At 55.6% G+C, this 13758-nt stretch overlaps 2 protein-coding genes across 2 annotated transcripts; both read right to left on the reverse strand.

Annotated features, from left to right (window-relative positions):
• Nucleotides 1-548: 548 nt before the first annotated feature.
• Nucleotides 549-1232, reverse strand: LOC142563453 (uncharacterized). Its single transcript, XM_075674007.1, has one exon. It carries the CDS (start codon nt 1230-1232, stop codon nt 549-551), a length of 684 nt encoding a protein of 227 aa, XP_075530122.1.
• Nucleotides 1233-9704: 8472 nt separating this feature from the next.
• On the reverse strand, nt 9705-13454 carry LOC142563454 (uncharacterized). The gene is made up of 3 exons (XM_075674008.1): nt 12174-13454; nt 11587-11775; nt 9705-9809 (listed from the first exon to the last, which is right to left on the reverse strand). Exons 1-3 carry the CDS (start codon nt 13452-13454, stop codon nt 9705-9707), a joined length of 1575 nt encoding a protein of 524 aa, XP_075530123.1.
• Nucleotides 13455-13758: the final 304 nt, after the last annotated feature.

A 13758-nucleotide genomic window follows, 5' to 3' on the forward strand; every position in this document is an offset into this window, starting at 1 on the left:
TTGACCTCGACAGGTGCAAGGTGCGCGTAACGTTTGGGGAGAGAGCGGGCACGCGGTCGTACGTGGCCGAACTTGACCCGGCTAGGTTCAGGAGAGTCATGGCGCGACCACGTCTGGCGCTGGGATGGACGTCGGTGCGCGCCCGCGAAGATCTGCACGTGCCCACGTGTACGTTTTCTGCGACATATGGGCACGGGCGCACGACGTGCCCTCATAAATCGGACCCGAGTAAAGCGCGCTGCATGAAATGCGGCTGGCGTCGTCGGAACCCAGCGGTACAGTTCAGTGTCAGTGTGGGACGTTGACCATCGGGTGTTCCATTGCGCCATCATGTCTGCGTTGAAGGAGGCACGGACGGCGCGGAAAGAAATCTGCGTGTGCCTCGTGATACCGCGAGTCGCCACCGCGCTCGCCGCCATATCTGCCAGCTCGTTTCCAAATACGCCCTTGTGGGCAGGGACGTAATGCAGGAAGAACGGGGCGCGCTTCTCCAGGTGGCAAAGAATCTTCTTAATGGCATCGATTCTGACGTCCTTGGTTGTAGGTCGTTAGATGGTCGTGAGCAACGATAGACTGTCAGAATAAATGTAATAGGGCGGCGTGTGAGCGTGCGAGTAGACGTAAGACAGCGCCTCCTTAAAAGCAAGCACCTCGGCGCAATATGCACTTGATGCCACGCTCAGTCGGTACCGCAGCACGGCAAGGATGTCATCACGTGGCGTCAATACCACGACCGCGGCCCCGGCGGATCTAGAGGTGAAGGATCCGTCCGTGAAAACGTGCGTGCCCGGGCGAGTGGAAGCCCTGGGCGCCTCGCTCTCGTGTAGACGCACGTAGCCGAAGCCCCGCGCCTCTGACGGGTGTTCTCGCCAGCACTCGCGCGGATATAGCACGTCTGCTGGTGTGTAAGTATGGCCGCCGTAAGTGACCGTGCGACGTCTTTGAAAGAGGACAAATTCCGCGTTGAGGCGGTCAAGTTCTAAATCAAGAGGCGGCTGATCAAGAAGCACCTGCAGCGCCTCCGTGCGCGTGGTGCGGTAGGCGCCCGTAAGCGTCAGTAGTAACGTCCGCTGCACCGTATTTATCCGCGCTCGGAGCCTGCAGTCTGGTGACGCGCTCCACCACACAGGTGAAGCATATGCCACGGCCGGCAGTAAAACCTGACGGTACAACTGCCGTCGGACCCTGGAATAGAGGGTCGCGTGCAGTCGGATGAACGTGACTGACTTCATCGCAAGTGTTTCGGCCTTTCGTTGCAAATACTCGGCGTGGTCGAAGAACGATAATCTTCTGCCTGTCACGACGCCGAGTATCTTGATGGAATTCTTGAACGAAAGGCCTTTCTTGTTGCTATCGATTTTTATTGTGGGCTTACTTTTTTTCATCCCGCCTTTACCGAATGAAAATAAAACACAGTCAGTCTTGTCGTGGTTAAGGCGGAATCTAGTTAGACACGTCCACTTCTTTATAGAGGTCAGAGCGGCTGCGGCTCTCGCCATGGTGTCGAGGCGGTTGCGCCCGGGGATTAAAACAATTGTGTCATCTGCATACGCCTGGACTCGGACGCCTTCCGGCATGTCCAGCCGCAGCAAGCCGTCAATAACAACATTCCACAACAAGGGGGAGAGGGGCGATCCCTGTGGCTTCCCAAGGTAGCCGCCGTACTCACGACACCCGAAAAACATTCGAAGTACACCGAGCGGTCGCAGAGAAATGTTTTCAGGAGCCCGAGGAGGTTGCTGGGGCAGCGGCGCTCCCTGAAATAGCTCAATACGAAGGGGTGCCAACGCTATCAAAGGCCCCCTGAAAGTCGAGGGAGACCAGCGTAACCGGCGTTCCCCGCGCCCTGTGTTCGCTGATGAATTCACACAGGGACTGGAGCGCCATAACCGCACTTCTTCCATGCGTAAATCCATACTGATGCGGGTGGATGTGATGCCCCGTGAGCAAAAAGTGATAGAGGCGTCCATACATCAGCCGTTCCAACACCTTCCCAAGGATTGATGTCATGCAGATTGGCCGGTAAGCTTGCGGCGTATCGGGTGGCGTGCCAGGTTTAGCTATGAATATCCCTCTGCCCCTCCTCCACGTCCTGGGGAAGTAGCCGAGAGCGAGCGCCGCATTAAAGATGTTGAGCACAAAACGGCGATGGGATGTACAGAGCGCGATCACTGTGTCCGCCGTCAGGTCGCCCGGGCCCGGCGCCGATCCGAGGACCAATTTTTCTAATGTTGCTTCGACCTCTCCCGCAGTGAAGCTGCAGTCCTGCACGTGCGACACGTAGGGCCGCGCGTTCTGGGCACGAATCTCCTTGTGCACGGGCAGGTCCGCGGCGTCATCGTCCCTCGCTATCAACGTGCTCAACAGAAGTTCCGCGGAATGCAGGACACTGTCCGTGCAGCCGCCCTCTGGTCGTTTAAGCGGCGGCAAAAGCGCCCGCCCGTGAGCGCTGCCAAACGCCGCCCGGAAAGGTGCAGAAAACAGCGACTTGCGGCTACAGTCGGCGCATCGCTCGCTCGCGTCTTGTTCTTTAGCGCGTTCTATGCGGCGGCGGAATTTCGCCAGCGCCTCGCTGTACATCTGACGATGGAGTGGTCGAAGGGCGTCATCCCGGCAGCGCTGAAATCGGCGCCGGAGGGCCCGCATTCGACGCTTCTCTAGCTGCAGCTCTGGGGTCCACCAGCTTCTGCCCGGTTTATGCGGGACGACCGGCCGAAGATGTTTGGTACGAGTTTGATCAATGATGGTATACATTTTTTCCAACAGCGCGTCGAGCGCCCGCGGCGAACGGATGTCCGCGCCGGCCGCCCGCCGGAACCAAGGAACTTCTCGTAACTCCGCCACGAAGTTCAGGCGGCCGCACTTCGTGAGGCGTTTGCCGCGCACGGTGTCACTATGCAGTATCAGGTCGATGGCCTTATGTTCCGAAAACGTTTCGTCCGACGACACACGCCACCTGTAGCCTCGTCGGACGAGCGCAGGAGTCGCGAGGGTTACATCGATCCAGCTGTCGGTGTAGAGGGTAGAGTAGGTAGGTGGGGACGCCGCGTCGTTCATACCTACCAAACCGTGCGCCGCCGCAAATTCAATCAGGCGAGAGCCGCGGTTATCGTTGGCCCTCGGCCCCCACATGGCGTGTTTCGCATTGAGATCACCCATTACCAAGACCTCAGGTGTCTTCCCTTCTTCAAGACAGTCCGATAGCTCGTCTAACGTGGGCTCTATGGAGACGTGCGGCGGCGCATACGCGGCGACCAGCAACCATTCGCGGTCCTTTGTGGAGCACCTCACCGCGACCACTCGCCGAGACACATACACGGGGAACACGTCGAAATTTGGCCGACGGACGAAGATGGCACTCAGGGGTTCCTCCACTTCCCCGAAATATGAGAAGTCTGGCGGTAGCTGCGGCCTCGCCCTCTTTGCGCATGGCGGATCGTTAATCGCCGCAATAGATATGTCGGCCTCGTCCATCCGCTGCGTCACGGCCGCCAGCGCGCGCCTGGCGTGGTCGAGATTTAGGTGCATGATGCAGGTTTCCGCCGGCGGCCGCGCACCAACGATCGAGCGGGTGCTTCCGCGACGCTCGCCAGATGTCTGATGCGTCCCCATCCCCGCGCCCCCCGGCCCCACGGCACTCCCTTTACCTCGGGTCGCCGTAGCGGGTGCGCGCCCTGAGCCGCGCCACCTTTCCTAGAAGTATCGGACACTCGGGGAAACCGGTGGGGTGATTCTTTTCGCTGTAGCCCGCCTTATCACATTCGGAGCAACACACCTCAGCGTCACCCATCTTCAAGTGACGGCTAAATGACGACCGCCGCACTTCATACAGCGCGCCTTAGACGGGTCCGTTTTGTGGGGGCAAGTCATTCGTCCGTGTCCATAAGACGCGCAAAAAGTACACGCGGGCACGTGCAGGTCCTCTCGTGCGCGAACCGATGTCCATCCCACCGTGAGTTTTGGACGCGATAGAATCTTCCGGAACCCTTCCGGGTCTACTTCCGCGACATATGAACGCGATCCCGCCCGCTCTCCGAACGTAACACGGACCTTAAACTTGTCAAGGTCGAGGTCAAGACCGCGGTTACGCTCGTTGAGCGTGCGCAAGAACTCATCAGGGCCGATATCGGGATCCACCCCCGTGAATTTAATACAGGGGTTGCGCTGTTGGGCGACGCGCATTATGAAGGCCGCGCGCGTGACGGAGTTCGCAGCTATCGCCTGCTCTAAGTTGTGTAGCGATGTGGGATTATTTGTAAACACGGTCAGCCCATACCTCGTGTGGTGTATCGTCACGTCCGTGATGTCTTTGGCGAGCGGGTCAACGTTGGATTTCAGCAGCCGGAGGACGTCTCGCGCCGGCGTCGCGGTCGTCCCCACCGGCGTGAGGAAGGCGACGTGTTTGTGTGAGGCAGCCGGTCTCCCCGCCCCGGCGCCCACCGTCAGCCGCGCCGGTAGCAGACGCGAGGCCCGCCTTCAACGCGGCCGCGTAATTCATGCGGCCCGCGGGTGCGCCCACCGGGCCGCTTGCGCCCGAGGGCGCAGCGGCCTCGCACGCAGGGGCGGCAGGGCCACGAGCAGCGGGTCCCGGGCCAGCCGCCACGACCGCCGAACGCCCAGGCCAGCCTCGATGACGGCGAGGCGCCTCTGCAGCTCAGCGGTCTCGCGACGCGCCTCGACGAGCTGGCCCCGCAACGCAAGGGCCGCGCCGCGCTCCGTGGCCGTCTCCGAGCGCAACTCGGTACATAAGCCGGCCATTTCGACGAGGCACTTCATGAAGAAGGTGCGCGCCTCCACGGAGACGCGGTTGGCCGGCAGATTGCAGTAGGCGAAGGCCTCACAGACTATCTCCTGCATGCGACCCTGCGTCTTGGAACCGAGGTCGCCAGGGAGCGCCGCCGCCACCGCCGTGCCCTCCGATACAGAGGAGAGGGCCTCCTCCTCCTCGCCACCGCCAGCCGGTAGCCGGCTCTCCTCCCCTGCAAGCGGGAGCTGATCAACCAGCTCACAAAAGCGCTCAGTAACCGCGTCGCCGTCCTCTGAAAAATCTGAACCCCGCGAGCGGGGCGACCCCCCGGGGGCCGTGGGGGGGGAGCAGGACGGCGACGCGTTTTTCCCTTTGCGTGTACTCGGCATGGCCGGGCCTCAAAGGGTATGAGCCCACGCCATCTTGGGCCCGATACCCGGCTGCAGGGAAAGCACGAATAAATGCAAAATTAAACCTTTTCCCGTGCAGTTTTCGAAACGAATGTTGTCCCTACGTGTTTAAAAACAAGCCCAGCGAAAATTTAGAAGAGCCAAATGCGAAATACCTTATTTTTAAGAAGAAAAGCAGGAGCCCGATTCCACCGGCCAGCCAAGCACTTGCACGAGCGCTCGTGCAAGTGCTTGGCGCTATCGAGTTGTGGCAGGTGTACCGCCCCAGTAACCTTTATTTCTGTTGCCCTCTAGTGAGCCATATACGCTGAACTGGACGTGGCAGCGCTTTTGATGCCGTAGTCCGGTCACGCACTCTAATAAAAGGCCATACAAAAATCCTTTTTGGAACCCGTCCTCGCGTTTATTTCTGCCCCTTCGAAGAAGAAAAATATGTACGACTGAAGTTTCCGCCGTGCTTGTTGCGCTGAGCTTGCCCTGGCGCTATCGCATTATCTGAGCCATATACAGTGAACTCAACGTGACAGCGCTCTTGACACTTTCGTATGGCCACGCTCTCTAATAAAACACCATACAAAAGTTCTTTTTGGAACCCGTCCTCGCGTTTACCTCAGCCCATTCAAAAAGAAAAATATCCAGGACTCAAGTTTCCGCCTTGTTTGTTGCGCTGAGCTTCCCCTGGCGCTATCGAATTATCATGTGGTGGGTATACCGCCCCAGTAAACTTTTTCTGTTGGCTTCTAGTGAGCCATATACGGTAAACTGGACGAGGCAGCGCTTTTGACGCCTTAGTCTTGTCAAGCACTCTAATAGAACGCCATACGAAAATCCTTTTTGGAACCCGTGCTCGCGTTTACCTCAGGCCCTTCAAACAAGAAAAATATCCAGCACTGAAGTTTCGGCCTTGTCTGTTGGGCTGAGCTTGCCGTGGCGCTATCGAGTTATCATTTGGCAGGTGTACCGCCCCAAAAAACTTTATTTCTGTTGCCCTCTGGTGAGCCATACACAGTGAACTGGACATGGCAGCGCTTTTGATGCCTTAGTCCGGTCACGCAGTCTAATAAAACGCCATACGAAAATCTTGTTTGGAACCCGTGCTGGCGTTTATTTCTGCCGCTTCAAACAGGAAAAATATCCAGGACTGAAGAGCCCGCCTTGTTTGTTGGGCTGAGCTTGCCCTGGCGCTATCGAATTATCATGTGGCGGGTGTCCGCCCCAGTAAACTTTTTTCTGTTGGCCTCAAGTGAGCCATATACATTGAACTCGACGTGACAGCGCTCTTGACACTTTCGTACGGTCACGCACTCTAATAAAACGCCATACAAAAATCCTTTTTACAACCCGTCCTCGCGTTTACCACTGCCCCTTCAAGCAAGAAATATATCCAGGACTGAAGTTCCCGCCTTGTTTGTTGGGCCGAGCTTGCCCTGGCGCTATCGAATTATCATGGGGCGGGTGTACCGCCCCGGTAAACATTATTTCTGTTGGCCTCTAGTGAGCCATATACCGTGAACTGGACGCGGCAGCGCTTTTGACACCTTAGTCCGGTCACGCACTTTAATAAAACGCCATACAAAAATCCTTTTTGCAACCCGTCCTCGCGTTTACCTCTGCCCCTTCAAACAAAAAAAATGTCCAGGACCGAAATTTCCGTCTTGTTTTTTGGGCTGAGCTTGCCCTGGCACTATCGAATCATCATGTCGCGGGTGTACCGCCCCGGCCGACTACTTCCCCGTTTATTCCCGAAAGCAAAGTCAAATATAAATGGTGGGGAAAACCTGTACGTGCAGAAATGCATACCCGGCTTAAAGCCAATTGAATATAAATGAACAGGGGTTTTTAAGTAATACCCAAAGCGCATGTTTTTGTGTGCAAAAGCGAATTTCAAAAATAAAAGTGTAGGCATAGGTAACGTGTTTGTGGCCCAAGGCGTCTCAGCGAGCTCAGAAGCCCTCACGTCGGGCTTTTTAATGATTATGAATAATGAGTCAGAGACGGGGTGGCATTGACATGCCGTAAACGAAAAATGAAAGTCCCCCCTTTCAATGCACTCGAGCAGAGTCATGAAAAATAAAAGGAAGGAAAACAAGAGATTAAAAACGTCCCACAAAACGCCAGAAGGCATAAGAGCCTCACATCACCAACGTTTGTGGTCGGTGCCTCAGGTCCTCACACTGGTCCGGTGGCCCCCGCAATCCTTCACGATCACGCGGATCCGCTGTAGGGAACTAAAATAAATTGAAAACAAGAAACAACGTCGGCCAGCACTCAAAGCGTCACGTTCAATGTCGTCAGTATGGATGGTTCCGTGAAGTTCCATCGTGAGGCGTCCACACGTGACACGTGCAGGGTGCGGCCGTTTGATATGCCGCAAAAAGGTGCAGCGTCGGCCGGCCCACACTCCATCGCTCTCGTCGCTGACTTTTATCCCCAGCGTTCGTTGCCGCTGCCTCGGATCCGCGCACTGGTCCAGCAGCACCCACTGTGCTTCTTGATCGCACTGAACTGCTGTAGGGAAATAAAATAAATTGAAAACAAGAATAACGTTGGCCAGCATTGAAATCATCACGTTCGATGTCGTCAGTATTGTTTGTTCCGTGAAGTTCCTTCGTGAGGCGTCCACACGTGACGCGTTCGGGGTGCGGCCGTTTGAGTCACCGCGAAAAGCTGCAACGGCGGCCGGCCCACACACCAGCGCACTCGTCGCTGACGTATTCTTTAAGGCCCATGTTGCTGTTCTTGCAGTCATCAGACGGCATGTTCTTGTGTATCCGTCAAAGTTACCATCTTCCTCGCATACGCCCATACGGGTCGGTTTGACGTTCCAATGTGTCCATTATAGAGACTTACGCCACTTGCCCGCAGCATACTAGCGAGGCAAAGCCCCTCCATATTTGTGCGAAAGGCCAGCATGCCGTAGGAGCAAGGGTGTGACATGTCAATGATATGTGTCGCGTAGTAAGAGAAAAAAAAACTGTTGTCACAGTCCCTGCGGATTGAACCCCTGACTGTAGGTTGCCCTCGGCATACTGCTGATAGTCTCCTTTCCCACTCGCCTTGCGGTGAGACATCGATGCAACTAGCCAGGAGGACCGACATCGACCCGGCGGACAGCTAGGATTCCTCCACGACGTCCCGTCACCTCCCCTGCGAGAGGACGCACCCCGGACCCGCCGCCGCCCACTGATCGTCCGCCGCCGGACGGCGCGCAAACGGTGGCCGCGTTTGTACCAGGTCCTGCGTGCGATCCAACAATGTCGGGAATGCGATCGCTCACGATAGCCACTATGCGCATTAAAAGCGGCTGGGAGCGCGCGCAGCGCAACAAACGAGGATAATGCTTAATTGTTAATACGGGTTCCTCTGGTGTTCGCAGTTGTGCCGCCACCGCCGCCGTTAGCGGACACGCGTTAATGAAGTGGCTGCTCTCTTCGCATTGCATGCCACACGGGCACTGCGACTCGCGCTGCTGGTGGAAGTCTGTCGCTCTTGACGACGCTTGCTTCCGCAAGCGTCGTCAAGAGCGACAGACTGTCTGAATAAAGGTGTATAGGGAGAACGCAGCTGTGCGTTTCAAGAAAGCGCAACGCTTCAGCGAATGCAAACAGTTCAGTGCAGTAAGCACTAGAGGCATTTTGCAGGCGGTATCTTAGGACCGCAATTATGCCGTCCTTAGGGCGCAACACAACTACTGCCGCTCCTTCCGACAAAGAGGTAAAAGAACCATCGGTATAAATGTGCGTGCCCGGGCGTCGAGACGCTTCATATGCGGCGGCCGTGGTCAGTCTGAAAAAGTCGAACGTTTTCGCCTTCGACGGGTGTTCACTCCAGTTGTCATGGGCATATAACACTTCGTCAGGCGAGAAAGAGTGCCTTCCAAAAGTAACTGCACCTCGCATTTGGAAAAGAGCAAATTCAGCATTTAATCTGTTCAGCTCTAAATCCAGGGATGGCTGGTCGAGCAAGATCTGAAGCGCCTCTGTACGCGTCGTGCGATACGCGCCGGTCAACACAAGGAGCAACGTGCGCTGCACAGTATTTATGCGGGCTTTAAGGCGACAATCGGGCCGCTCCGTCCACCACTCTGGTGACGCATACGTCACGGCGTATTTTTGAGCCCCTCGTAAAACAAAAATAACGTAAATAAAAATGAGGGAAAGCCGCACCACAAAGGTATAGCAGCTTTAAGCCAATCAAAAATAAATGAAGAGGGGTAGAAACCCAAAATGTAATTTGAAGTAAAGCCAATTATTAAGAAAAAAAAAACCGAGGTAAACCAACAGAGAATGTTTATGCATACCAGGAGGGGATAGGACGGCGGAGGACTTGTCTGCATCGGCGTGGGACGGGTGAGGTCTCGTTGCGTCCAATTTTTTATTTAGTAGGAGGAAAAGGGGGAAAAGGAACTAGGACGTCTTAAGAGAGCATGGTCCAAGGAGGCCAGCAGGTCCATCAGGGTTCCGAAAAGCGGTGCAGAGTTTCCGGTAGACCAGACTGCACCGGCCTGGAGGAGTATTGGCAAAACCGGATGGTTCCGGTAGGGGTGACTAGACATCAGGCAGCAGTGGGGTTGCAGAATCCACTGGACTGCAGGTCAACGGAAGATCTGCAAGAAAGCTGAAAATGATGTCAGGCAGGTTGAGGAGGTGTATCTAGGGCACAGAGAAGGATGGGAAGAGAAGCTAAACTGCCAAAAGAAGAAAGCAGCCATTCCGTCTATAGTGTCCCCGGAGACAAGCTCCACCGTTGTTGGCATAACCAAGGACACTATAAGACGAAAGGCGAAGGGCAAGGTGGGAGGGATATAAAGTGGAGACAGGGAAAGAGGAGAGGGAAAGGAAACCGATGAAGGAAAAGGTAGGATTGTAGAAAGAATTAGGAAGAGTCCGGGAAAGTGAACGATGAAATGATTCGATATAGACGAATAAGAAGTGCGCGCTTTCTTTGATCAGTAAGAAAGGAGAGGTAGCGATCAGGTGTAATGGTAGAGGGGAGATTCTCTTTAAGGGGATTAGCAATGTGAGATGTAAGGGGACAGTCATTGAAGTAGTGAAGCAAGTCTGTGCAATGATTACCACAGGCACAGTTACTGTGGGATAAAAGGTGAAAGCGGAAATAATAGAAAGGGAAGCGGCCATGAGCGGAGGTGAGGTGGACAATGGGTCTTTTCGGTGGAAAGAAAGAGGGAATGCGATTGACGTTTTTTATCCATTGAAAGAGTGCAGTGTCGCTATTCTCTCGCGCCCAGTGAGCATTCCACTGGGCGAAGGAATAGGCACGCATCCTTGATTTGATAGAGGAGGGAGCGACAAGGAGGGTTCGAGAAACACCATGGGAGGCGGCGGAGTTGGCGAGGATGTCCGCCATCTCGTTTCCCTCGATGCCCTGGTGTGCCGGTACATGGAAAAGAGATACCCATCGCCGGTTAGAGATGAACTGAAGGAGCTGCTTGATTTGCCGGACAGAGGGATTTGTTGTCGTGAAAGTATTCAATGTAGTGAGCATGGACAAGCAATCGGTGTAGATGTGTAGAGGGATGAAATGGGGCAAAGTCTGTATATAGGCTAATGCCTCCAGTAAAGCAGCTGTTTCGGTAGCATAAGATGAAGTGGCACCAAAAAGTTTAAATTTTCCAACTTTGGTGATGTGGCCTGTTGGACTATAAAGTACGAAAGCGGCTCCTGCAGACTGGGAAGTGTAGGAGCCGTCGGTATACAGATGATAGGCCGGCATAGTGGTTACAGAGGGTACATCTTGAAGTCGAAGGCGGTAATGGGTAAAACGAGATTTCATGCTTGGATGAAAGTCCCAAGGGTTCATAAGGTAGTTAACAAGCGCCGGATGGTAGGAGTCAGGGCCATAAAATGTGAGCGCTTTGAGTGCAAATAAAGAGAAGTAGGCGTTTAGACGGTCTAATTCAATATGGAGCGGTGGTGTGTTAGCCAGAACCTGAAGCGACGAGGTACGCGTCGTGCGGAAGGCACCGGTGATTGGGAGCAGAAGGGTACGTTGGATAGAGGATATTTTGATTTTAGACTGTGAAGGAGGAAACGTTGGCCACCAGACGGGAGAAGCATAAGTGATGGACGGAAGTAAAACCTGATTATAGAGGAGACGGAGAGCGGAAGGGGCCATCGAATAATGCATGCGAACGAACTGGAGAAGACGGGAAGAGAGAAGGTCTGCTTTTGTACGGAGATTCGTTAAATGAGCGTTAAAGTTTAGGTGGGTGTCAAAGATGACCCCAAGAATTTTAATGTTCGACTGAAATTTGAGGGGAAAGCCATTAAAACGAACTATGGGAAGACGCGTGCGGGAAGAGGAAGCAGAGTGGCTATTGGGGAAGTATAAACAGGAAGATTTGTCGGTACTAATGGTGAGTTTCGTACGCTGTGCCCAGGTCGAGATAAGATGAAGAGTAAGAGCTACCTTGGATTCTAAAGCGCGACGATTGTCTGCAGAGAGCACTATCACAGTGTCATCTGCATAGGCCTGCGCAACCACGTCCGGTGGAAAGGGGAGGTCAAGCAACCCGTAGATGACAATGTTCCACAGCAGTGGACTGAGTGGTGACCCTTGAGGGCTGCCCAAAGTAGGCGTAGCAGACACCTGACCAGTCTGCGAACGGAAAATGATCTGTCGGTTTTCTAAGAAAGATTGGAGAAGGTGGTACAGATTGGAAGGGCAGTTGTGCGAGCGTAAAAAATGAAGGACGACAGGGTGCCAAACGCTATCGAAAGCGCCTTTAAAGTCTAAGCAGATGAGAATTGCGTGTTGTTTCCGGTCTTTGTAGGTGGTTTTGGTGGACGTAATTCCCCGTGAGTAGGAAATAATACAGTCGGCCATACAACAAGCGCTCCAGCACCTTTCCAAGGATTGAGGTCATGCAGATGGGCCGGTAAGCCTGCGGCGAGTCTAGGGGTTTGCCGGGTTTTGCAATGAAAATGCCCCTGCCTTTCCGCCACGCCTTGGGGAAGTAGCCCATGGGTGAGTGCTGTATTAAAAATGTTTAATACAAAGCGCTGGTGGTATGTGCAGAGAGCGATCACAACGTCAGTCGTCAGTCCGTCTGGACCGGGGGCCGAGCTGTTTACAAGCTTGGCGAGCGTCGCCGCCAGCTCGCCGGCGGTGAATGAACGGTCTCGCACACGTGATTCGCAGGGCCGCGCGCTCTGCTCTCGTAACTCTTTGTGTTCTGGCAGGTCCGTGCGGGCGTCATCTTTGGCTATTAGGACATTGAGGAGCAGTGCGGCCGACTGTAGGACGCTTTCCGTCCGGCCGCCGTGCGGTGTTGTCAACGGCGGCAAAGGCGGTCGTCCTTTTTCCCTGCCGAAGGCCGCCCGAAATGGCGCCGAAAACAGCGATTTGCGGCTGCACTCGTCACACCGCTCGCGCGCCTCCGACGTCTTCGCGTTTTCAATCCTCCGACGGAACTTGGCAAGCGCCTCGCAGTAACGTTGGCGATGGAACGGACGCAACGCGACGTCCTGGCACCTTTGGAAACGGCGCCGCAAGGCCCGCGTTCGTTTCTTTTCAATCTGCAGGTCCGGCGTCCACCAACTCTTGCCCGGCCTGTGCGGGAGGACCGGTCTGAGATGCTTGCGACGCGTGTTATCGATGACTGCATACATCTGATTAATCGTCGCGTCGAGCGCCTGCGGCGAGCCGATGTTTGCCCCGCTAGCCCGCGCGAACCAGCGGAGGTCGCGCAGTTCGGCAACAAAGTTGATCCGGCCGCACTTTGTCAAGCGTCTCCCTCGCTCGCTGGCGCTGTGCAGCACGAGATCGATGGCGCGGTGCTCGGAAAAGGTGACGTCCGACGACACGCTCCACTGGTACCCACGACGGACGAGCACGGGGGTCGCCAGCGTCAAGTCGATCCAGCTCGCCGTGTAGATGTTGCAGTAGGTGGGGGGGGGGGACGCCGCGTCATTCAATATGATCAACTCTCGCGCCGCTGCGAACTCAATCGCGCGAGAACCGCGGTTGTCATTGGCGCGCGGGCCCCACATGGCGTGCTTTGCGTTGAGGTCGCCCATGATCAGGATCTCTGGCGTGTTGTGGTCGTCCAGACACGCCGAAGGTTCGTCGAGGGTTGGCTCGATGGAGCAATGCGGCGGCGCGTACGCCGCGACGAGCAACCACTCGCGCTGTGCTGTGGTACAGCGCACCGCGACCACCCGTCGGGAGACGTACACCGGGAAGACGTCGAAGCGCGGACGACGGACGAAGACTGCACTCAGCGGCTCCTCTTCAACCCCGAAGTAGGTGAAGTCCGGCGGCAGTTGCGGCCTCATTTTCCTGGTACAAGGCGGGTCGTTAATAGCGGCGATTGATATGCCGTGTTCTTGCATTCGACGCGTCGCAGCCGCCAGCGCTCGCTTCGCATGGTCTAAGTTCAGTTGCATGAAAACCGTCGTTTCCCGCGATGACGAGTCGACACTCGAGCGAGTGCGTCCGCGATGCTCGTCAGTCCGCCGCCGCGTCGCCCCGCGCACGCCCCCCCAACCCGCAGCGCTCTCGTTACTGGGGTGCGCCGTAATTTGTGCGCGCTCGGAGACGGGCCACCCTTTCGGCGAGGACCGGGCAGCCAGGAAAACC

The sequence above is a fragment of the Dermacentor variabilis genome, chromosome 11 (assembly GCF_050947875.1).
Source record: "Dermacentor variabilis isolate Ectoservices chromosome 11, ASM5094787v1, whole genome shotgun sequence".
Taxonomy (NCBI): Eukaryota; Metazoa; Arthropoda; class Arachnida; order Ixodida; family Ixodidae; genus Dermacentor; species Dermacentor variabilis.

Excerpts from the sequence above, each read along its gene's own strand:
- LOC142563453 (XM_075674007.1), bottom strand. The coding sequence starts at position 1,232 with ATGAAGTCAGTCACGTTCATCCGACTGCACGCGACCCTCTATTCCAGG.
- LOC142563454 (XM_075674008.1), bottom strand. The coding sequence starts at position 13,454 with ATGAGGCCGCAACTGCCGCCGGACTTCACCTACTTCGGGGTTGAAGAG. Across the intron at positions 11,776-12,173 it reads GCACATACCACCAGCGCTTT|ACTGGTCAGGTGTCTGCTAC; the intron begins GTATTAAACATT and ends TTCCGTTCGCAG. Across the intron at positions 9,810-11,586 it reads GTCGCGCTTTAGAATCCAAG|ATACACCTCCTCAACCTGCC; the intron begins GTAGCTCTTACT and ends TCTGTGCCCTAG.